Source organism: Conger conger, chromosome 7, assembly GCF_963514075.1.
Source record: "Conger conger chromosome 7, fConCon1.1, whole genome shotgun sequence".
NCBI lineage: Eukaryota > Metazoa > Chordata > Actinopteri > Anguilliformes > Congridae > Conger > Conger conger.
This window is the reverse complement of record NC_083766.1, coordinates 35,714,618-35,740,426: the sequence shown is the minus strand read 5'-3', so window position 1 is coordinate 35,740,426 and position 25,809 is coordinate 35,714,618. Positions and strand designations below refer to the sequence as shown.

The window sequence follows — 25,809 nt, the reverse complement described above, 5'->3', positions numbered from 1 at the left end:
GGTCTGTGCGTGCGTTCAGGCAAATCTCTAGCTCGCTGGCTCATTACATCGCACCCGACACAAGCAGTGGAAAACAGCATATAGTTGAAGAGCTATTTAAAAATGCAAATGCACTGAATCGATATTACAACAAAATTCTTCTAGGACAACATTACGGATTGACATGTTTTACAAGGAAACATAAAAACTGGATGATAACATAGCAGCTCCAGATTAGTCTTGTGAATTTTCTTTTACCTGTGTTTCTGCTGATCTAAACCTCAATCGTGTGTGGCACAGTCTTCAGTGTTGATATAAGAAGTATATTTCAAAATAAAGCCTTGTGCTGTCTGTGTTGTCTCTATTTAAAATAAAATAAAATGTAACATCCATCCATCCATCCATTATCTTAACCCGCTTATTCTGAACAGGGTCGCAGGGGGGCTGGAGCCTATCCCAGCATACATTGGGCAAAAGGCAGGAATACACCCTAGACAGGTTGCCAATCCATCACAGGGCACATACACCATTCACTCACACACTCATACCCACGGGCAATTTAGACTCTCAAATCAGCCTAACCTGCATGTCTTTGGACTGTGGGAGGAAACCGGAGTACCCAGAGGAAAGCCATGCGAACACGGGGAGGACATGCAAACTCCACACTCCACACAGAGAAGCCCCGGCTGACGGGGATTCAAACCCAGGACCTCCTTGCTGTGAGGCGGCAGTGCTACACACTGCATCACCCGTGCCGCCCACAAATGTAACATCCAAATAAAAAATTGTATCTGACCACTGTGAACAGTACCAAGTTAAGCCACTGCACCATTTTTCTTGTTGATTAATTCTCTCTGAAACATACTGCTACCAATGACAGTAAGGAAAGGCATTTTTCCATCTGTGAACTAAATGAAATTTAGCTTGTAAAAATACAAAGTAATAATGAAAAGAAACATCCTGTGGTACAGCATTAAATTTATATCTGTACATTTCTGAATATACCATGAATATTAAAAGAAAACTAATATAAAAATTCAGTGTACACTTAAATGAAGTAAATCACATCATGTGACACATCTGCACTGTACTTTAGTTGACGATGCACCTTAAGCGCTAACAACCAGCTATTTCCAAAATCCAAAAACACATTTTTCCTCATCGCTAATTAGATTCACTGGAAGCATTTTACTGTTTGTTTTTTTTTTCTCTTCTTCAATCTGGAGAATCTGTACAATAGTTTACAGGGTCCGTCCGTGGTTCACTACACCAGAGAGCCGGCCTGGTTTTGGGCAGGCACCATGATGGGCACCCCTCCCATGCGGGCGATGTTGGCGGAGGTGACGTTGGTGGCCACGAGGGGCGGTCTCGGGGCCTGGGCCTGGGCCTGGGCCTGGGCGGGCTCGGGTCTGTGCAGGGAGCTGGACCCGTTGGTGCTGGGGGGTCCGGGGGGCCCGAGGGGTACGCGGGGCAGGCTGGCACTGGGGTGGTAGCCCGGCAGACCCTGCAGAGGGCTGGGCTCCGCTCCAGGGCGGGGCCGGTAGCCCATGGTGCTGCCCGTGGCCGTAATGACGGAGGCGGTGTCCGAGGCCGGGTGGTGAGGGTACAGGTGGTCCCGCGGGTGGTTGTTGGTAGCGATGGAGGACAGGGTGCCGTTTTTGGAGATGATGTCTGAGCCCGTGCCGCTCTTGGCCCACGAGACGCGCTTGGGAGCCTGAGCGTCCTCCCTGGGGAAGAACAGCAGAACATGGAGAGAAAAGATCAGATAAGGGGCGACATGTACAGAACTGGGCAAAAGTCTTAGGCACCTGTATAACATTCTGTACGGAAGATGGGGCGACATCTGGCAGTCGAAGGGTTGCCGGTTCGATCCCCCGCCCGGGCTGTGTCGAAGTGTCCCTGAGCAAGACACCTAACCCCTAACCCCTAAAATGCTCCTGACGAGCAGGCAGGCACCTTGCATGGCAGCCAATCGCCGTTGGTGTGTGAGTGTGTGTATGAATGGGTGAATGAGAACCATCAATTGTACAGCGCTTTGGATAAAGGTGCTATATAAATGCCAAGCATGTACCATTTACCAAGTGTTTCACAAATAAAGTACACACACATACTAGAGACGCATTCAAGCACTTCCAGACCACTTCTGGATGTATACAAACAAACACACAACAAAGCACATAAAATTAACAGCTCCCTACACACACACATGTACTGCTTCATCCTCCCAGTACAAACACCCAACACCTCACCACAAATGCACCAACTCACACACGCGCACTCATACGCACACATACGCACACACTGTTTCAGGCAAGAGCACTCCGCAGTAGAATCTCACTTGATGTCGTTGGCCATGTCGTCCTCGTTGTCTCTCCGTCTCTTGAGAATGAAGAAGAAGATGAGGACCAGGACCAGAACCCCCACCAACGTGCCCACTGTCGCCCCAGCGATCACCCCGGCACTGGTGGCTGCACGAAAACAAACAAAATGCTCTCAGTACACACATATCCACACATATCCACACACCCACATATCTACAGATCCAGTTATCCATACAAACGCTTATCTCATTTTCCATTCCTACATTCACCCACGTGCCCCCCACATTCACTAAATAGAGACACACAGGGAACTGTACACTTTATACAGGTTTTGATACAGAGAATGAGATGTACGTACAGGTGTTGACCTCCAGATTAATGAAGCAGGTCTCTGAGCCTGCAGTGTTTCTTGCTGTGCACACATATTTCCCCGTCATGTTCTTGGTGAGATTGTTCAGTCTGAGCATGCCCTCTTTCTCGTCTGAAAGGACAAACACAGTCAGCAGCGCAGTCACACACAAACGTGCAATTCTGGGCAACCACCAAAGATGGCAAGGAAAGCTGCTAACAGGGGCAGGTACAGAAAACGGGGTCTTAACCTCCTAAAACCTGGCGTACACATGCGTGGACTCCACATTTTGGGCTGTACAACCATAATACTTCATTCTTAAGACCGAGAGTCCACATATGTGGACATCATTTTTCTCAAAAACTACATCATGTCAAAAGATGATGCTTAGTTTTTATACTTATCAGGTCCCAATAAGCCCAAATAGCAAAGAGAAATTAAAAATGTATACCAAAAAAGAGTGGGGGTCTTAGGAGGTTAAATTTAAATAAGGTTCTAATCCTCTTCAGAGAACCAATTGGGCCTTTGTGAGAGTACATTGACGGACAATGAGATCATGGGTTTTGTGCATTGCTCAACTCTTACAAGGCAGACATTATGCAGGGAATTCAACCTAGTATAACTTAATTGTAGTTTTTCTAAACTTTTCTGAAGTTTTTCTCAAGTTGAATTAATAGAAAATTTAAGATAAGAAGTGGAAGCCAAAGGACGTTACTCACCCAGCATAGGGGAGAAGAAGAACTCGGTCACTGGGGAGGTCTTACTCCACTTGTACATTGGGACAGGTTTGCCGGCTGTGGATTTGCAGCTCAGGGTAACGTTCCCCTTCAGCACAGGCTTCCCTGTCAGTCTGCACACCGGTGGTGAGGGAGGAACTGCAGAACACAGGCACAGCCACAATAAACCTTATCCTCAATATAATGTCAATGAAATGTCTCGTAGTGTAAGTCGTGTCTTAAAAATCAAATTCAATTTACGGAGCCCCCCCCCCCCCCCAGACACACTCTCGGTTTACAAAACTGTGTACAGATTTGCAAACCCAGCACACGGATTGCAAATATGTACGCTCGGTTTGCCAAACCGTATCCTCAGTTTTGCCATGCTTACACACAGACTGCAAAACTGAGGGTATGGATTGGCAAACCGAGTGCACAGTTTCCAAAAATGAAGGTAGGGATTGGCAAACGGAAAGCACACGGATTGCAGAACCGAGAGTATGTTTTTCCGCTTTTAAATATATTTATTTTACTTAGGATTTTTATTCTCAGATTTCTGCAGTTGCTCCTTTCCACACAACGCGTAACAGAAGCTCAAGGTTGGTCTGAGCACCGGTGTCAGTACAGGACTCCTTGGGCTCTTACCATTGACGGTGAGCGCGATTTCCTCGGTGAAGGAAATTCCTCCTGGAATGATGACGCTGCAGGCGTAGCGGCCCGAGTCATTCTCCCTGGTGTTGTTGATGAGGATGGACACGTTGCTGTTGGGCATGGCTGCAACAAACCTCACCCGCCTCATGAACTGCGGGCCGCCATTACTCGGTTTGCCCCCTACGTGAGAAATGACCTGTGCCCAAAATCAAACGCCGTGTTGAAAATCTGCTGTCGGTCTGTTGGAAATACATTAATCCTTTACACTTTGACAACTGTCAATATCTCAAAAACTATTTACTGCACACACATGGTTTAAGACTTAAATTAAAGAAGAGGCTTGTACCATTCAGATATTTGAACAAGTTTATGTCACAGTATGTACAATACACTAAAATAAATAAACATGAATATGAATCTCAATTTCAAGGACCAACCCAGAACTACTTATATTACATTAATAGATGACTAGAATGTTCTAATGCTGATGTAACTCACTGTGTTCTTACTGCTTGTGAAAAGATATGTTGTTATGACACTGATGGTCTGCTTACTTTTACTGCACATTTTCAGAAGTGTCTAAAATGTGTTCTCTAACTCTGAGGATGCTGGAAGGGGTGGGAGAGATGGCGGTGGACAGCAGACAGCTGTTTGCGTTCTTCGAGTTTGGGAAAGACAGTAATGAGGGGACACAGCAGGGTGTTAGGGCAGAGGGGGTGGGGGGTGTGGTGGCATGGTGCAACGGGCTGGGTGCTTGCGTTCGGGCCTTGTCTTTCTGATTAAGGCCGAGGCAGGGACAGGCTTGATTGTGTCAGACAGACAGTTCCACCGTACTCCGCCTTGCCACCCCTGGGTTGGTCTGGGAATATTAAATCTTGCAGTTCATCTCCTACAAAGCCGCTCTATCTTCGGAGGATGTATTTTTAACAGCAGGCCACAAATACAGAGTTCTTCAGAAATGTGCAGAGATGGCCCCAAACTTGTGGAGTAAAGTACCTTTTACATTTATTTCAGATTTTTCTCCCAATTTCGTAGGCAATTGTACCCCATCTAATCCAATTAGAGTTAGTGTTATATACACTGCTCACACCCCGTCCCTCAGCGGCCCGAAGGAGAGCAACACGCCTTCTTCAAGCCGTCTGGTCTCATGCGCGTGACCGTGATTCTTCAAGCCGTCTGGTCTCATGCTCGTGACCATGATTCTTCAAGCCGTCTCGTCTCATGCTCGTGACTGTGATTCCGAGGTACCCGAGGTGCTTCTTGTGCGGCGATCTGGAGCAGCGAGCCAATTATGCCGCTCCACCTGAGCCGGCATAATTGCCGGCTTTTGGCAGGACCGGGAATCGAACCCGGTGTGCAACTGCAGAGATCTGCAACTGCCCCTCCGCTGCATCTTAGCCTGGTGCAGCCACAACATAGAAGAAAACAACACAATGTACAATTTGGAGGGGGGGAAATGGATGCTCACCGAAGAGGAACTATTGGAATGGAAGTTCCAGGTGATTGTGTTTCCACTGATGTTAGACGAGGCTATATACCAGGCCTGTAGAACCACATTTTGACCGTTGATGACTTCAATATTTGCGTGCGGTACAATCAGTTCTGCATCACCTGTGGACAGCATAGAGCACGTTGCACTTCACCTCACCACCTCAGAGAAATTCAACCTTAAGTGTAACACCGTCTATACTATAATTATAACTTTAACATCGTCATACTATAACTACAGCATCAACTACATATCAAATTATGTCACCAAATCTAACATTGAATCATGTACAGTTTAAAAGACTCCTGACAGAGCAAAGACTCCTGAGAGGAGAAAACAGACTCACAGAAAATGATCATATTACAAAAATCTCATCAAAAAGTTACTGAATGGGCATTAATAAAGCACTTTATAGAGATATACATACTGAAAGCTTTCTTAGACCTGCTCTAAGGAAGCAATTGAATACACCCGACTAATCAGAAACAGCTAAGAAGCCAACTGTCCGAATACTTCTGGGCAATTCCTACATGGATCACCCAATATGGATGTACATACCCTCAAATTAAAGATGACAGTTTGCAATTTAACGTCATATTCATTGGTTTATTTCAAAGCCAATGTACTGGAGTACTGAGGCAAAAGAACAGCAATTGCACCACTGCTGAAATACTTACAGACTGCACTGCACATAATGCATCACAATATATTCATATTATTTCCTAAATGTAAGATTTAATAGAATTTCAAAAGCACAGCACAGTACAAAAAATGTTAAACAACGTGACGTAAGCCAAGATGTAAAAAAAAAAAACACACAAAAAAAACATGGACGCCGGTCCCACAAATATGCAGTATTACCACAACTTTACCCACACAGAACTACAACCTGCTCTTATTCTTGGGTAGGATACTTGTTGATTGTCTCCCTAATGTTTTTATTGTAAATCTTTAATTCAGCTTTTCATCAGCAGAGCCTGGAGTGGGGGGGAAGAGGGGAAAATAGGGCAGCCAGTCGGGTGTGTTAGCAGGTCTCAGGGCAGGGAGGTGGGGAGTGGAGCATGGGGCCTTATGGGACTTATCTCTGGGACTGTGTCATTTTCGATTGTTTATCAAACGGAGGGGAAATTTTCCTTAATCCTGAGCTCCACTCTGCCACCCATCTGTGCTAAGGGTGGTGGTGGGGGGTGGGGGTATGGGGAGGGGCTGGATCACGGCACTCTGCCGTGCCAGGGCACGCACTCAGCCACGGAGTCAAAGTGCACTGGACAGAGAGGTGAACTCAGGGCAGTACCATGCCTCATTCCACAGAATCACACACAATGGCCTGATAATAACCTCTGTTCATGATGTTTAAATGTAAAATCACCATGTTTAACTCGGAGTGAGCACTTCTGATTGCTCCTGCACTCACGTTACGCAAAAACTATTCTGTCAACAATAAATATTTTACAATATATTCATAACTCCCTTAGAAAACCATTTTCTCTATATAAATAAAGTCTCATAGATCTAGCTTTAAAATGTCAAATGTATTTGGTTTATTAGTATGCTTGCTGTTGGATGATGCTGAGTTTGAGCAAGGAATCAAAATGCAAGAATTTCATGGTCCTTTTGATAACTCAACAAATGCTAAACATTTTCTCATTCGCCATTACCAATTGAAATGTACACCGTCTATGGCTGGAGACATGCCTGACATGGTAGCGTTCTGCACTGTTAAGACTGGGGAGTGTGTGGGCACGCCGGGTGTGTGTGTCCTGCGTGTATCCGTTTGTGCCGTGTGCCTTTAATCTGAAGTAATCAGTACGTCTAATTTAGAAGCAAAACAACTCTGGGGATATTGTAATGGAAGGATAAGTGGTCTTAAAACAGCTTACTTGATAATCTGCATTGAATAATCAACAAACGTTACTTGGCAGCTGCAGCTGAACAGAGATTTACAAATGGGAAACATATGTGGAGGTTGTGTGTAGTGCCCTGATGCCTCCAAATGGGGGCAGCAAAATGTCAAGAGTGCTGCTGTACAGTAAATGAGGCCAATCCTAATCGCAAATGTCTTAAATGGCCAAAGGTACAGTTTCACACACATTCTGAATGGCACCTGCCTGTCAGAATATCACAGAATTGAACAGTCCAAACCCAATTCAGTCAGGGGACAATCCAAATGTAAACAAACTGCTTTTTGTATTTGAGTAACATTCAAACTGAACAACGCATTGTTGTGGAAACCGGAAAAGTTTTTCAGTAACATTTTAAGTAATGATGTAATTGTTAAAGCAGCTGAAGACAGGCAAGCCGTGATGAGCCAAAATGCAATGGCTCCTCGCTGCTCTGAATTCTGGGGGCTTCTTCGAGCCTTTGAGTGCCCGGCTCTCCTCATCCAGGAATCCGCTATCAGACGACTGGGTAACCAATAAGCCGGTGAGTGATGTTCTCTGGGGAACCTGTGTCAATGTGGGCTCGCTCTTATTAAACGGAGCCGCCCCGTCTAATAATCTTTCTGCTCACACAGCCTCCCCTTGCCGAGATCTTAGTTCTGATAAAACCTTTCATCAGTCAGTCTCCCCCAGGAACAGGGCTACAAATCACACAGGCTGCCATGAGCTGGACAAGGGCAAGACTCCGTGCACAGAAACAGATTTACGGCTAGATTAATGTGCTTTTTGGTCAATATTTAGAATTGATGATTGTGGTTTTTTTACTCATGTGTGTTTCAGTACCATGTACTGTCTCACCTTGGACTGAGATGATAACAAATTGTATCATCATTATATTAATAGAAACATTCGGCGGGAAAATATTGACTGTACAGCATTTTTTACACCCACTTTAATTTATCTCAACAAGAAACATTAGGCTACCAAAGTCTAATAGTCATAAAGACACATCTCTTCAACATACAGTACATCCATACAGTACTCGCTATATTATACTGAGCTGTGTGCCTCAAACTCACCTGCAAATTCACCCTCTAAAGCTCCCATCTTTCTCCTTCATTTGCATTAAGCTTTGGCATTTATGCATACCCCACATATTTAACAAGCTTATGCATGCTTATAAATTGTAATATAATTTGAGTAAAAAACACTATTCTACTCATGACAGTTAATTCAATGCTAATATTATGATTCAGTTTTGGTTTGAAATCGTGTGTTTTTGACTTCGCACCATCATTTGCCGCGGCTCTCTGACAGCACAGCACTCAGAGTGGCGGGCGAAAGAAGGTCTGTATATTAGTGTCAATGTGATGAGCACTGTGATATTTCCAAGAATGAGGAGCAGTGCTCCCCTCAGACACCCCAATAATAAATATTTAATTAATTAATTCATTCATTATCCTAACCCGCTTATCCTGAACAGGGTCGCAGGGGTGCTTGAGCCTATCCCAGCATACATTGGGCGAAAGGCAGGAATACACCCTGGACAGGTCGCCAGTCCATCGCAGGGCACACACACCATTCACTCACACACTCATACATTCATACCTACAGGGCAATTTAGACTCTCCAATCAGCCAAACTTGCATGTCTTTCGACTGTGGGAGGAAACGGGAGTACCCGGAGGAAACCCACACAGACACGGGAAGAACATGCAAACTCTGCACAGAGAGGCCCCGGCTGACGGGGATGCGAACCCAGGACCTCCTTGCTGTGAGGCAGCAGTGCTACCCACTGCACCATCCGTGCCACCAATAATAAATATCTGCAGGGCAAAATTGGATTTGTGTAAAGCCCCTGGTGCTATTTCCTGCAGTTATGGGAAAATCTGTTTCATCTGACCAGCCTTCAATGCCTCTTAGGTTCTGAGCGACTTTAATTAATACTTTAATGAGAAATCCCTGGCAACAATGCGACAGTCAAGCACACAGCTTGAGCAGTTAAAACACTCCCTCGAGTGCTTGCACGCACGCATGCACGCTCGCATACACACACGCAAACCTACCCTAAAACCGTGCCCGGAAAAATATATTTATCTGAAATGACACCTCAGGTGAACCTGCAACAATCCAATTATTAGGCTAGAAAACAAAACCTATGAAATGTACAAGAGGAAGACGCGTAACGAGAGCATAAGAGAACAAAAAAAGGAAGATTGTGAAAGATAGATGAGGCGAAGCAGGGAGAGTTGAGCCCCATGTCCTGTAACAAAGGAGCCAGATAATTAATGTGCATTGAACATCCTTTTATACTTAAGTAATCTCCTTCATAATGACCTGGGGAGAGCTCTCTCTTCTAGGCTCTGCTGGCTTCAGACAGGAGCATGCTGGTGCATACTCACGACACACTGTTTCGAACACCACCCCACCCTACCGGATCAGCACCAGAATGTATAATCCACTTACAGGACCTGATGGATTGGATTTAAATGATGAATTATGAATAATCTCAAGGAGGTGGAACATTACGCAATGTTTTAAAAATGTTCCAGTCCCAACATGTTATTGAGTATTTCCCATTGAAATTGTTATGAGAAGCATAATGAACCAATGAAGAGAACCACATTGAATAGTGAAGCGCTATTTTGCATTGACACAATCCATCTGTCCATCATCTAACCTTCCTATGGGGGTAGAGGGAGGGGTTTGTGGAGTCTATCCCAGCATGCAATGGGCGACAAGCAGAAATATACCCTAGACAGGTTGCAATCCATCGCAGGGCACACATATGCATTTATACCTATGCACAATTTAGAGGCCAATTAGCCTGATGCATGTCTTTGGAAAGGAGTACCTGGAGGAAACCCACATGGACACAAGGAGAACATGCAAATCCCATTGGTAAAGATACATATTAAAATTTCCTATACTTCTGACAGACAGTATAAAAGGATTGAATCTGTGCCAATTAGCATATTATTAAATAGGTGAATATGATCAGCAGGAAACGCCTTCTTTCTTCCATCCACAAAAATGTTAATCAAAATCACTGGAGAATTTTTCAAACAGCACAGGGTCTCTGGACTGGTAGGCACCATTTACCATGAGGCCTGAGTTTTGGGGCGAATATGGATGGGTGGGTTGTGATTGGTGCTCTGCTGGGAGGGTGAGTGTGTGTGTGTGTGTGTGTGTGGGTGGGGGTGGGGGGGCAGGTGGGTTGAGCGGAGCATGACCCATGGGACAATGCAATGCGGATGAAGCTCGCGTAAGCAAACTTAATGACAGGAAACATGTAAATTGCACTGTTTACTCTCCTCTACATCCTCCCTTTAAGAGTCCTCCTCGATGAAAAAATAACTTTATGCTATGGCTGACCCCAGACCTTTGAAGGATGAAGCTAATCTGTTTATCAAAAAGGCCCCTGCGTCAGTCTCTCCGACAGTTGGGAGTTAAACTAACATTATTGTAAAAGTCACATAGCAGCACAATGGCTCACGACCTTTGCTCATTCTGTTTGCTTGCCTCGGCCCTTTTATGTCCACGTTAAAATGGCCGCACTTTGTAGGGCGGGTATGCAAACGACAAATTGACACGCGATTTCAAAGTCTAATCTGAATCTGAATCGCATTGCAAACGAGTCCCAGTTCAAGAAGGCTCTGACAGCAATTAAGGCGACAACGGACATCCTGGGACCAGAGGAGCTCACAGGAAGGCGACTGATGTCCGGGCTTTTTTTTACCGATGGCCCGGCTTCTGAGAACGTTTGTAGAGGCACTTTCGATACGGCGCAAAGAAAGCGGAGCGTCTCGGCCACATTCCACCAGGGCCGAGCGGAACTTTCCGGGATGCGTCTGGAAGCGCCTCGACCGAGCTCTAAAATATACTCGAGCACGAATCGCGCCGTGCCTCGTCAGAAGAAGAAGAAGAAGCTCATCATCAGATAACCAACGTCGCTCTGTTCCCGAACTGCCATCGCAGAGAGCAATTAACATAAAAAACGAGCTGGCGGTATCACGCTATGGTTTCAACCCCTCCTTGCCTCCTTCCCACATCATCTTGGGCTTTTGAAAGAGATATTTATAAATCATTAGTTTAATTGCAAGGCGACGACGGTCCTTTCATCTCCGGGATCCGTCTTGTTTCGGCGGCGTGGAGCGGGGCTGCAGTGGTGATGCTGAGGCCGATAAGGTCTGGGAGAGCTCGGTCTTTGGAGTTTATGTGCTCGAGGTTAATTGAAGTTGTAATGAGGAGGCCCTATGATCTGGTGCTGGATTCTAGCTGGGTCTTGCACTATAATAACCATTTAAGGACTGAAATCCCATTTAAGCTTACAGAGCTTAGAATGTAGAACATGTCGCACGGCTTCTACTGGCTTTAAAGGGGCCTTCCTCCTTGGAAGAAACCAATGTGTCCAACAATAACAAAAATAATCAAAATAATTTATGGAATGTTTTTTTCAAAATTCTTAGTCAGAGCGCTAGAACTCCATTGCTTTCAGTTACCGGTAGTGACTGTTCCATCAGCGTGACAATGTTCAGTTAAGAACATCCTTATCTCATATTTGTGATTTTACAGGGCTAATGGGTTAACCCATAGCTTTCTAAATGCCTGATACCAGGCCACTCTCATGGCCTTTGAAGTGTAACAGAATCAGGGTGACAACACGTAGTTCTTAGTCTGGGCCACGAGGAACAAAGTGAAGAGAGAGGCAAACTAGCACAATCTGTTCCACTCCACGATGACCAAAATCACCCCTCCCCCCAAAAAAACAAACATTTGCTCTCACTTCTCACTCTAAACATGCAGGGCTTCCTTTGCATTGTATAGATAGAGCAAGGCAGGAAAAGCCTGGGTCTGCCGATAACACAGATTGGGCCACGACCCAAAATTAGCAAGGGCTTCTACACAGAAACAGAGGTCAGGACTTAGGGCAGGAAAAGCAGGCAGGGATGCACCGCGACCTCATGTCTGCGCACACCTGGCTACAAACACATCCTTGGTAACCCTTTCCTCCGGAAAAGCGTCCTGCCTTTACGGATGTCTTTTACCTCTTCGGGAAGTTAGCAACGGTCAGCAAGGGAATGACAACAAAGGGTAGATGAGAATGAACAAATGAGTCAAGATTTTTGGCATTAGGAGATTTTCGTTTCACAAGGAAAGGGTATGGTGCAGATAGGAGACATTATTATACTGTACAAAACTAAGGACCGAGGACCGGGGATCGAACCACCGACCTTGTAGGTCCCAGTCATTTACCTTAACCACTACGCTACAGGCCGCCAAGCACAAAGCACTTGTTTGAGATGGGTGTTAATGGTAGAAAGGCCTCGCTTTGATCAGGTCCTGGAAGCAGACAGCTGGGAGATCGGTCGTAACAATGCTGAGAGGTGACAGGTGACGGAATCCTCTCACTCCTGTCAGATTACCAAGGTGCAAATACTCATTCAAATGGATTGGATAAACAAGACGAATCCTCTGGGATTAACCCATATATACATGTTATAACAGTAACAGTGTGCTGCTGTGCAACACCAAATCCTGTTGTCATTGTCTGGCAGTTTGCACTTACTTGGAAGCTAATATTTTATATCTGAAAGTGAGTCATTATTCTTATCACATGACATCAGAAGGGTGCCGCAGTTTCCTCAAGAATCACAGCCTCCATTTTCCATTACAAACAGGAAGTTGTCGGAGAGATGACCGAGTGGGCTGTGGTTTGGTTTCTCTCCTGGAAATCCAGTTGAAAATAGTTTGGATGGATATTTTGTGTAGTTTAAGGTCAGTGAAGTGAGCTATAGTTTTGTAGAAGGCTCTGGTTTAATTATTTTAATATACAGTACACGAAGGCATGCTAATGGTTAGCTCACGGAAGCGGACAGTTCATCAAAATGTATTTGTATCACGCATTTCACAAACAATCATCACAAGCTTCATACAGTAGCTCCACACAAGAGCAAGGCTAGGGCTACAGTGGCATGGGAAAAACTCCCTGGTGACAGATAGAAAGAAACCAGACTCAAGGGGGGAGCCCAACCTCTTCTGGTCGCTCTTTTAAATGATCAGGTATGGAAAGATGGGATATGGGTGGAAAAGTTTTCAAGGGTGAGATGGCTGGGGTGATCAGTGTTAGCTCACACAGGTTGGCGGTGGTTGGTTCACCACAGTGGATAGTGGCATAGTTTGTTTTGTGAGTTAACTGGAATAGGTCAGGCAAGCCCAGGACATCATAGAACTTCTGAAGGCAGGGTCAGGTGGGCCACAACAGTGGAAGTACCGTGCACAATGAGTGCTGCTTTGAGTTCCTCTGAATGCTGACCTGGCCTTTAACCTCGTCCTGTGGTGAGTATGCTGCTCTGGGACTTGCAGGGGCATGCGATGGTCTCAGTGATAGATTTAGATGGTCTGGTCTAGCCCCCAGCTAATGTCATTATGTCCTTGCCAGACTGCAGGCTGACTGTTACCCTCCACTTCCAGTAGGATGATGTCGACTTCTTTTTGGTACCTCTTATTCTCCCTATCTGGCTAGAACTGGTATTCCAGTGAGCACATAAAAGCTTCCACTAACACCTTCCAAAAATAATAACAGAAATTAATACAAATGAAATTTTTAAAAGTTATGGCATGATACGACCAACAGCATTAATGTAATAAAACTGTTAAAATATCACACAGATCATAATAAACACTCAGGCCCAATGCACCTGCGCGAGTTGGGACTGTCAGCTTTTTAACACACTTTGTCTGAAGGGGAAACTTGCTTGCTCTTAACATTCAAGCCTAGAGAGCCACTCCTGTGCCTCAGACATGAAAGTGTTTTTGTGTGTCAAATTAAAGCGAGCGTGGAAAGTGTGAAGTCTAAAATATACTTTCAAAGATTTTGCCCAGAACAAAATTAGAATCGCCTCAATTCTCAATGCAGGGGGCGCATTACGGGGATGGATTATGTCCTCAGAGAACTCAGCATTACCCACCGCCTGTCATAACTGTTTAGTGATGCCTCTCTGTCAGCATAGTGCCAGGGTCTTACAAACTCTCTCTCTCTCTCTCTCTCTCTCTCTCTCTCTCTCTCTCTCTCTCTCTCTCTCTCTCTCTCTCTCTCTCTCTCTCTCTCTCTCTCTCTCTCTCTCTCTCTCTCTCTCTCTCTCTCTCTCTCTCTCTCTCTCTCTCTCTCTCTCTCTCTCTCTCTCAACCTGCGTAAACTTACGGGCTGCAAACTTAATGTGCAAGGAGGAACAAACCGTTTTTCAAATACTGAAATCAAATATTTAAATGAATGAATTAATTAAATTTTCATATATGGTATTGAAAAACAATGACATAAAAGAACACTTCTACACTGATTTTGACATGACAGACACTGAAAAATTCTTTTTTTGCATTAAATTTGCTTACATTATGTATGCTTGCACTCCACAGCTCCACAGCATATCACTTTGAGCCGCTTGCTTTTTAGAAGCTATACTACACTGTAAATGCTGCTCAGCTTGTTTGTGTGGGCATGGCCACCAAACTGATAAGAGTACAATTACTGGTGCAATTTGAGATCCTTACATTTCAAATGCTAACATCCTTGTTTACACCCACATGCTACAATGTGTTGTCACTGCACTTATTACCCCACGCAGTCCTTACCTTGACATTCAAATGCATATTCTAGGATTTTGGCTAGTTACATCGGATTACACTACATTTGTTTATCAAATACTCTTATCCCGAGAAACTGTAAAATGTAATGTGAACAAACCAAAGTTCACAAATACATTAAAGACCGGTAGTAAGTACAGGAACAGAAAGAGTCATTAATGCTCGTAGATCCAGAGACAGTGCAGTTGATAAAAACTAGAATCACTCACACTATTACGGTTATGCTGTTAGGCTAGAAAAAGGAAATAATGTAAGTAATGTTACATTATATTATCGGCATTTGGCAGATGCTCTTATCCAGAGTGATGTACAGTTGATTAGACTAAGCAGGAGACAATCCTCCCCTGGAGCAATGCAGAGTTAAGGACCATGGATCGAACCACCGACCTTGTGGGTCCCAGTCATTTACCTTAACCACTACGCTACAGGCCGCCAATGTATTATAAAAGGTTCCAAAACATATACCGTACTTGGTGTTGGCTTAAGAGCTCAGGTTACACTGTTGTGTTCATGGTGACACTAGATAATCAGCCAAGCAGCCAATCACAGGCACAGAGTGACCCAAAGGCCACTGTAAACAGACATAGAGGCCTGGAAGGCACTGGTCATGTAGTGCGTCTTTCACACGCTCTTCCTGGAACCACAGACTCACTTCCTCCAGGAAGGGGTCAACTGGCAGAAGCTGGGAACATTCCCACTCTGATATCCCATAGCCCTGTGGAAAAATAGCCTTTTTTGCTAGAAAGTGGTCTTTTTTTTTACTTATTCCTTTGGAGGGAATGGAGGGTGTGTGAAGGCTATTCTGAGATGAAGAACTATCTAGAAAGCATACAGTATGCTGAACACTCAGGGGGATTATAGGCTTCAGTTCTTTGTTATTTTTTTTTGTTTCAAAAGTGAAACAAAGCAAAAGTCGAGCTATTAACGTGGCTTATAATAAAAGACCAATAAAACAATCAAAGATTTTGTGTTATCGTATGTCAGGGACCATCCATCTATGACAATATAATCTTGCGATAACAGCTCCAATATGTTTATGGAAAAATGCTGATTTACTCTGTGTCACCATTTTTGGCTCTGACCCGAAGATTGCATCAGCTGAGGAGAAAAGTCTCCCAAGCTCTGCCCTAAAAAAAAAAAAAAAAAGAAAATCCAAAAATAAAATGCAGTGTGGAATTTTCACATTGCTGCTGACAACATCTGGCTGCATTCCAATGTTTCCATGTATGAGAATGGCAAAGGACATGCATGCTGTTTTACATTTCACCAGAAGGACAACAAAGTAATGCTAACCCCTGAACCCAATAAGAACAACCTTGCTTTCATAATGCCTGATCTCAGTGAATTAAACAGATATTGTAGAAAAAAAGGGTATATATTGCACAAATAGATGGCAGATGAAGTCACATATTTATCTTAAAGAAGTTTATTAAATATAGCATATATTTTTAAGAAGTAATACCAAAGTCCAAACCACATTCAGGTGTACACTTTTGTGGCATTATTAAACCTCATGTAAAATGGCCTCTGGTTTGTTGCCATTGGAATCTTTGGTGTGGCATGGAATTATTTCATTTGGCAATGGTTTTAATTTAATAAACATATCCAGTCTCAGTCAGGTGTGGTAAATGACCCAGATCTCCACCTCAAAATGATAAAAGTAAGTGGATGTGACAATATTTCATGGTGATGAGTCTGGATACATTTACAAACACCACCTTCAGTGCTTTCAGCAACAACTAGGGTTTTCCCGGGACTCTTTTTTCAGCGACTGCCCCGGAAAATGGTTATTCTTTCCTGGGACACAAGTTGTCCCGGTTTTTTGTAGGCTACTTCTAAATGTCAGAGTTCCAAATAAAACCGGATTCTTCTACTGCTATTATGTTTTTTCCTCTTTACATTTAGACATCCAATCCCGTGTCTGTAAATAGGTAAAAATTAGTAAAACACAGCGACAATTGGCCATATGCCGATACTTCTTTTTAATTGCTGGCAGAAATACGAAAGTTTACCTTATCACCTAGCAACTGCTGCACGGGCTGTCAGTCTGGCGCGTGCATTCACTTTAATGACCCCACCGTAGGAAAGTTCAGCTAGCTACTAGCCTAGAGGTAATCGCCTAATACTTCTGATTTATCTGTTATTTATTTTGTTTTATAAAATGGGGGGAGAGACGGACGAGGAGGACAAGAGAACAAAATCAGAAAAAACCCCCCCCCAAAAAACCCGATATGCAACGCACAACTCAGACTGGGCAAAAAGAGAAGACTTTCACAAATCAAATGTGGCAACCCTAGCAACAACTATCTCCCTTTCTGTTAATGGACTAATTACCCAGGTTCAGTTTCAAACATGTATGGCATGTCTCTCTCCTTAAACCACAACACAATGTTTTACATTTCCATTCCCCACACCATGCTGGTCAGAATCACTGTGTCAAGTATACCAGCAGGGGATAAATGATACATTTGCACTTTAATACACATCTGACCATGAACAGCTGCCAATCAGCAGAAACTCCCGGGTGCAAGCCTATCGAGGAATCCCCGCCAGCATCTCATCTCCCCCGCTTAACATAGCTGCTGAGGATCTGGCCTTGCAGAATGGGAACACATGTCGAATTAATGTCCCCCAACACCACGCGGAGGATAGTATTTCTTATTTTGGCATTAACGCGGGGCATGCTGTGAACGGCCTGTTTTAAGGCGAAATGAGAGGGGATAGACTGCGCTGTGACTGTGAGGGATTATGCACGCTGGGGAAATATATACGCAGTACATTTTTGCCGAAAAGGCTTTGTTACATTATTACATGAGAAGCATAAGAATTGAAGCAGGCGAAACCATAGGAGAAGCGGTACTGGGAATCACTGGCAGCACAGATGAAGTGGTCTGATCTCAACCCTTCTGCACACGGCAACAGGAATCTGCCGCACATCTCCAGCGGCGGGCGTTATTGCATCCGAATGCATGCGTGCCGCATGGCCGCTCCGCAGGCCCGAGACTGCGCTTTAAATAAAGGTAAAGGACTCGTGGGAAGGTATCTGGGTCACAGCCCCGTGGCGTGTCCTGATTCGCTCAGAAGCTGAGGGCGAGGAAGGCCCTATAGGCTTTGAGGGCACCTCCAGGGCTGGGGGCATTTTGAGCGACCGCACTGTCTGGCTGAAGCCCCCCGAACACATCACCGGCTACATCTTGGTCTCCCGGGCAAGACAGGAAATCCACAAAAAAGCCCACACAATAGACCCACAGCTCAGACCCGCTGAGCGCCACAGCTCATTGGCTGTCCCCTTCATCCTCATGTGGTCTGACAAACTGACCTGCACGCCTTTCAAACTGAGCTACTGTTTTCACTGCCAAACAACCCGACAGTTTCAAAAGGTTACACTGGAGACTTTCATAGAAAAGGACAACCGATGTTACAGTGTTTGAGTGTATGGTAGGGTCCGAGCTCATGTCCAGAGTCAACAACGCAGAGACGAACTGTGAGGTAGTGCAGCGGGATGAATTCATGGTTCCCATGGGAACTGAAGTGTCCCAAATCATTTTAAAGACAGCCACATGGAAACACGGATAAGCATGGAAAATGTGCAAAAATGGAACACATTTTGGACTTCCTTTCCTACTCTTTGCCAGTAGCACGTGTCAAACACATTTCCCTTAGGGTCAAGGTATCACTTTGACACGTTTCCTCCCAACAGGCATTGAGGCCTCCAGTTTTGTCATTGTCCCAGGAACGGTCCAATGGTTAGTGTAACTGTAAAAATGTGGCATAAGAAATGCAATTCGATTGACTACCTGAAATTCAAATGGCGCTTTAATTTCACTGTGTCAAAGTGTAGCCTAAACTATCTAAACCTAAAAGGGAGCTCATGTGACCAATCAAGCGTGTATGCCAAATGATAATATAACATCAGCTACTCAGAGAACTTAAACCACACCGCATCCTATATGAGGCTTGTAACGGATAACTCTCTCGTGAAATGGGGTCGGTAAAATTAATTTCCCGCTTGTACATCCCGCTGCTGGCTGGAGGTACAGAAAGGATACGTCTGAGCCCAGATTTAAACGGGTACACCACTTTTGTTTCTTTATCTCTGACTTAGACAGGTCTTTGCAGGGTCACACAGCTGTTGATGTGCAGAGACTTATCTGACATCATTTAAGAAGACAGAAAGCAGGGCAAGGATGAGGAAAAAAAGAAAAGAAATTGGAAGGAGGCAGGAAAAACACTTGAGCTGTCCTGGTAAAACTGTGAACCTGGTAATTGGAGAGAATCACTGCTCAGGCCAGTGATGCTTAAATGGACCTAGACTAGCTCTGCAGTTTTGTTAGAATGGCCTTCCCACATCATCATCAAGAAAATCATCAAGAGGGCCAAAAAATCTGAGGTACTGAGCAGCAACGCCCTGGTATTCTTTTTTGCCTTGGCCAAAACCAGAACATGGGAAGGAACAGCATGGATATGTTCTGGATGTACAGTTGGAGGGGGAGGTGGTATTTAAGGATACGTGTGCAGGCCTATTAGCACAAAGTTAGATGTGAGGATGGGTGGAGCTGATGGGGGTAGATTTTGTGAAAATCTAATTTTGTGAAAATCTAAAATATCCCATTCGGGGCATTGGAGGGAGACAATCCTAGCTCTGCCCCCCACCTCCCTCTATGAGATTAGACCAGATTTCTTCTGCCAGGTGGCTAAGCTGTCGCGCTACACTATTAATCTTATCAGCTTTCAGAGCGGTCTTTAATGTGACTGTAAGGAGCTGGGGACAGGCGGACTCTAAGCCACGTGAAGAATGAGTCTGTGAGCCATGACTCTGTGCGCAAGTCACCAAATGTCGATAAATGTCAAGACCTTACCATTAATACAGCGGTTTCATAAATCCGTACGCCTGTACCGTGGTATAGGGATCCTGGCTGTTTTGAGATGCTCACAAACACATACACACACATATACACACACCCATGCTCACACACAAACCTGTGTCATTCAATTTAAAAAACAAAGCCCTTGTACCAGCAGAGCTAAGTAGTGGCCTACGTTGGACGACGCGTCAAGCATGGTGTTGACCGACAAACATGATCAGTCTCTGCACTCATTCCTTTCCCAGAATCCTTAGAGATAATAAACAATGAATGCTGGGGAAGGGGGTTTGGTTACCCGCTTTAAAGATTTTCTTTTTTCTTTGGTACAGCACAATGATCCAATTGCAGGAAGGATGGGTGGGGACTGCAGAGCCTTTCAGGGCTATTAAAACTGTGAGCCACGTTTCCTTTTAACTCTTCATGGATTGCCATTCTAATAGAACAATGCAAGATTTTTTTGAGGCGGTTTTCTTTCTGGAAGATTTTCTAAGGACCAAGCTCAATAATACATTAACAATACGGGCCGTTTCACTAGCAGTGGTAAGAAGTTCCATAAAAAATTTCCCAGCCCTCTGATTCTGTCCTCTCCTGTGGAATAGACAAAGGAAAACATAACGCCATCTTTCAACAATGATCACGAGAACACTGCTGAAGTCTCTGCCATGGCTTCTGTAGTCTATTCCACAGAATAAGACAGCAGTTGAGGGGTTTGAAAATAACTGAACCTTTTTTGAAGCGGAGAGCCTCAAATCTCAGAAGAGGCATGAGGGAAAGCTCTTTCAACATCACCCATAATACGCAGTGTCTTTCTACACCTGCTCATCAGACCAGAGGACCTTGAAATTTCATAGTAGCCACATGGCTTGCCGTCCATGGCATTCAGGCATTGACAAATGCGTTTTTCCCGGAGCGTATTGCCGTGTGGAGCTCCCTACTGAAATGCAGAATGGGAGATGTATTTATTTATTCGGGTGCTGTTATCATGGCCATCGGTGTGCTGTGCAATAGCTTGACGGTGGAATGCGAGGCTTATCTGGGAGGGCCAGGCAGCTGGAGGGAAGCCTACTGCCAGAGAGCGGAAGGGCCCAGATACAGTCCCTTTCCTGCTGATAGACTGCTGCAGGGAGCCACTGCAGGAACAAACTATTAACTCTCTCCCTCCCTCCCTCCCCCCCTCTCTCGCTATCTCTCCCTCTCTCCCTCTCTCTCTCGCTCTCCACCTCTCTTGCTATCTCTATGCAAGGAACGAACAATAGAGTGGAGAAAGGCTAATGTGGAAATGTGGAACACAAGAACAGGATAGGTCACTCCTCCATCACCTTATTACGCATGATGGTAGAGAGGTACTGTTCTTACAGTGTGAGAGCAACTCAGTCAGTCTATGAGTGAAGAAGTGAACGCGAGTTAATGAGTAACATACATGTTTGGTGTGAGTGAGTCAATGAGCAATATAAATGGAGTGGTTTGAGAGAACGAGTGAGCAAATAAGTAATGCAAGTGTGTGAGATAGTGAGTGAGCAAGTGAATGAAAAAGTCATCAAGTACTGTAAATAAGTGAAGTACAGTACCGCTTCTAGGACAATTCCTACTAGTCACAGCAATAAAAGCAGCTAGGATAGGAACAGAATTGGCCAGTTCCTCTACATATTCAAACTGTAATAAACAAGGTTGTAGATTACAATACAGAATGACCTTTAGACATTTAGATATCACTTTTTTTTCAAACGTGTTTTTATGACACTATAATGAAACCCTGTGCTCACTATTAACTGTTTCGGGTTAGGTTCAGTGAAATATTTTCTAAAAGATTTGATGTATTTTCACATCATATATTATTATATTATATGAAAATATAATATTGCATTTTATTGTTTATTGATTGTCCCTTCATAGTGTAGGTTGTAGCATCATTGAATATATTGGAGTGGAGAGGGGTGGAGATTAGAATGGTTTGTCTGCATTGGGTTTTCATTCCTGCCTGCTTCTGGGAGTTTTACTGCAACTACAGGTCTATCATGCCGCAGCACAATCTCTACATCACTCCACACAAAGCTCAACATGTTTTCCTGATCTGGGAGTTGTGAGTTAATTTCAGAAATACAATGGTTGTTCAATGTGCATTAAATCAAATCATTCTTAAATTTGGCTGCAGAAGCAGCTGCATTGTTTTCAATGGCACTCTGCAACCCGGCCAATGTTACAAATGATATCTGCCCCACTGGAAGGATGCTGCTCAGCTTGAGTAATGAACCCATGACAAGGTTCACCAAACGGGTAGAGAAGAAAGTCTCTTCCCACAGATCATGTCACGGATGGGACGATATGAGCAGGGAAGGGATAAAAAAAAGTGAAAGCCACTGACTGGGACACAGGCATTTGTGGATATACCTCCTTGCAGATGCACTGTAGGTCATTCAAGCATTTCTTTAGCAGACTAGAAAAATGTACAAGGGGGCCAAACATGGAGCCCAGGGGGACACCTGCATTGATATGTAGGCACCAGATGAATCATCCACATGTACAATGGAAATTTGCATTTATATGGAAAACCTTTGAAGGTAGAAACATTCTGTCCGAAGAGACACATGCACACCAGAAAAATAGCACAAGGTTCAGAGTCAAAAGGACTGGCCTTGTTTCACAGAAACATTCTTTTAGCTGTAGAGTTATGAATTAGTTATTTATACCAGAGCTCTACCAGCACCATTAACCCTTTGAAGACTAGGTTTTTTGAGAGTACCTTTTGCATTGTGTTCAGTTAAGAACATTCTAATCACACTTTTGTGAACTCACAAATAGGTCCCATCCACAAGCTGTCCTTTGCCACAGCAGTCTAGGGCACAATTAAGGTTCTCAGTGATGAATTACGTTATGGAAAACCATCAATAGAAACATACCGAAGCTACACATAAAATATACATTTGAAGATCACTACTTATCAGGTGATCTGTAAGCTGACAACTAACATTCCACCAAATGACAGACAAACCCTTTGAAGAAAAATCTCAAAGAAGCTGAAATCATAGATTCAACAGTGGCAAATTCCCTGTCAGCCAGCTCCAAATCCGGCGTCAATGTTTATGGTTAGGATGGCGGCACTTTTCAGTTCAGATGAAACATTCTGCAGTAGATCATGCAGCTCTTCACCTGAATAATTATGAGCTCTCTGCCGTCACAGCAGGAAAATGTTCACTGCTCGTGTGAACACGGCAGCTCCTTACACAAACCCACACCTACCTAACTGATGCCCCAACGGTACACCCCACCCCCACATCGCAAGGCATTTGCAAAGTGTTGTCACTTCACCTGTGAAATAATATATGGGTTCTCCAACAGCTATTGTTCACTCGTGTTTTTTGTACCGTATATGTTTGCCATGCCAAGCCCTTGACCAAGTCTTTTGTGGATACATCGTAGATGACATAATGTTCACATTGCCTTCAATAAGCATAAAATACTTATCTGGATTAGACATGTTGCAATACACAACCTCAGCTTCACCATATATGAACACTGTACTGACCATAGTGTATCTGAAACTACTGTCTAATATCCCAAATTCAGTTATCCAGTATATCCAGTTTTCCAAACACTTCATTTTTTAGATTAGTAATTATGATAATGGTAATTATGATGATAATAATCCACAGTGTTGACAGTAGACTCCATGACCCTGAGGGCCAGGAGACCTGTTGTAAATGCAAAGAGACAAGGTGGGTAAAAATAGACAAAATGAAATGTTTGTAGCCAGAGGGGTTTGAACACCATTAACTTCACCTTGCAGGAGGGCGGGGGGGGGAGCAGCATTCTGAACAAATTAGGGGGGCACAAAGTTCACAAATTGCAAGTGACAAATAGATTAATTTAATTTAAAACACACGGGTGAGGAATTTCCAGGAATTTCAGCAAACTGGAGGAATATATGAAGGGACTGGAATCCCTGCAAATTGAAGAATGCCTTTAATTCCTATTTGGATCTCATTTCATCCATCCTGCATTTGCCGGGGAAAGGATGTAAACAAACCGGCATAAAGGATCCCACCATGACCACATTTCAGTGAGTGCTAAGCGAGGAAAGTGTTACATGTCCTGACACTTCTTATATGCTCCACTGAGCGACATGGCAGGAGGGGAAGAGTGGGGGCAGTGTAGAAGACACTCAGTAATGTGCTATGAGGACGCTATAAATGCAAAGTGATTACCTAAACAAAGAAAACACTTGCAATATCAATAGGAAGAAAAAAACATGAATCTAGGTAGGCTCTGTATTAAATGAAGTTAAGTAACCTTCTTCAAACACATCTGTGTGCCATGAATAAATAATGTGTCAGATGTGGGGTTTTTTTGTGGGGTTACTTTTCTCTGCAGAGGTGCGTGTTCAGCCATGTGAATTGAGTGGCAGGAGACCTCAGCCATCGAGGAGTAAATATGCAGAAGAGCAGTCGGGCTCGACACCGTGCAGGGATGCGTGACTTATGGGCTCCCAGCTGCTTTCACAGGGGCCTTGGTGTTCAGTGCTCAGTGTTCACATGACTGAAACCCTCTCCACCAAGGAAAGCCTAACAGCGCTAAAGAGGCCTGAGGGAAAGGGACAGAAGACATTCTTATGAGAAGGATAGGAGAGGTAAGTCAGGTGACTGCTCAAACTATCCCTGCTGTAAAATCCGGCTACGCAAGCGTGACCAGCTTGAAAATTGAGTTGGTCATAAACTGGTCTAGCTGGGTATGAGCCGGTCAACCTGCTAGTGCTGGTAGCTTGTTTGAGCTGGTGGCTGGTCAACAAGCCATTTCAAAACCAAGCTTGAGCTGGTCAAACCATGTCAAACTGGGAGCTGGTCTGAACTGGTAAACCAGCTGAACCATGTTGAGCTGAGAGCTGGTCTGAACTGGTAAACCAGCTACCAGCTGTTTCAAAACCAAGCTTGAGTTGTTGTTGTTTTTTTTAATTAGAGGAACTATCAATTTTTATTACATTTTCAACAATTCTGGATTGTTTATAAGAGACTCATTACATATCACCAAGGTCCCATATTACAGGTTGCTAAGGTCTTGCTAATCCTCATTGGGTACAAGAGGGCAGACAAGGTTCTGTTTAACATGAATAAATATGTGATCTAATTCATTCTAATATGGAGTACATTGTCAATACTGCAGTTAGTGTGCCAGAACAATAAGAACAAAAATGTATCATACAACAATGGCAGCAAAACCTCTTTGACATAATGACAATGGCAGCAGATAAAATATTGTTGCAATTATAATAACCGTTATCTACCTAGACAAAGGGGCAAGCAGTATAGATCGGATCTTTGGGAGCAGGAGTCATTTTCCTTACGCTATCTCTCTTGAACTTTCATTTCCGCTTGTTGTATGGGCGAGAACCTCTGGCTTGCTGTGAAAAATCGGAATCTTATTATATCCTGTAATATTTCACACACAGTCTTACAGAAAAAATGTGGGCAGCTACAAACGTTGAGCTCTAATATGGAGATATGGGATTAAATTTCTACGCCCCTGCTGCTTTACCCGGTAGAGGATTCTGGCGAGGGGGTGGGGGCTGATACGTCTCTCAGACAGGTCCCCCCTCCCTTCATCTCGCTCCCCTGTGGACGGTCCCATCCCTCCTCTTCTGCCTGTTCCTCAGATTAAAGACCAGAAGCTAATTTTGTTGCTACTTCGTGATTCCAGCCATAATCCCACCCTAATCCTCGCGGGCTCGAATAATACCAGAAGATCCCCCACCGGGTATCTCCTGGATTCCCTGTGTCAGCAGACACCTTTGCGCTCTCCACAAATGTGTATATGCACTCGCTCTTTCTCTCTCTTTCTCTTTCCCTCTCTCTTTCCCTCCCTCTCTCTGTCTCCCTCCATCCCTCTCCCTCTCCCTCTCTCTCTCTCTCTTTCTAACTCTCTGCT

The 25,809-nt window shown here is 44.2% G+C and overlaps 1 protein-coding gene across 2 annotated transcripts in view; it reads right to left on the bottom strand.

Annotated features, from left to right (window-relative positions):
* Positions 1-940: 940 nt before the first annotated feature.
* The window catches only part of esama (endothelial cell adhesion molecule a), a 40,027-nt gene continuing 15,158 nt past the window's right edge, over positions 941-25,809 (bottom strand). For both annotated transcript variants that reach the window (XM_061247292.1, XM_061247291.1), the window contains exons 2-7: positions 5,485-5,627; positions 4,011-4,212; positions 3,369-3,524; positions 2,659-2,781; positions 2,318-2,447; positions 941-1,706 (exon numbers count right to left, since the gene is read on the bottom strand). In XM_061247292.1, the coding sequence (XP_061103276.1) occupies positions 1,244-1,706; positions 2,318-2,447; positions 2,659-2,781; positions 3,369-3,524; positions 4,011-4,212; positions 5,485-5,627 (1,217 nt within the window). In that variant the 3' untranslated portion in view covers positions 941-1,243. The remainder of the gene's footprint in view (positions 1,707-2,317; positions 2,448-2,658; positions 2,782-3,368; positions 3,525-4,010; positions 4,213-5,484; positions 5,628-25,809) is intronic.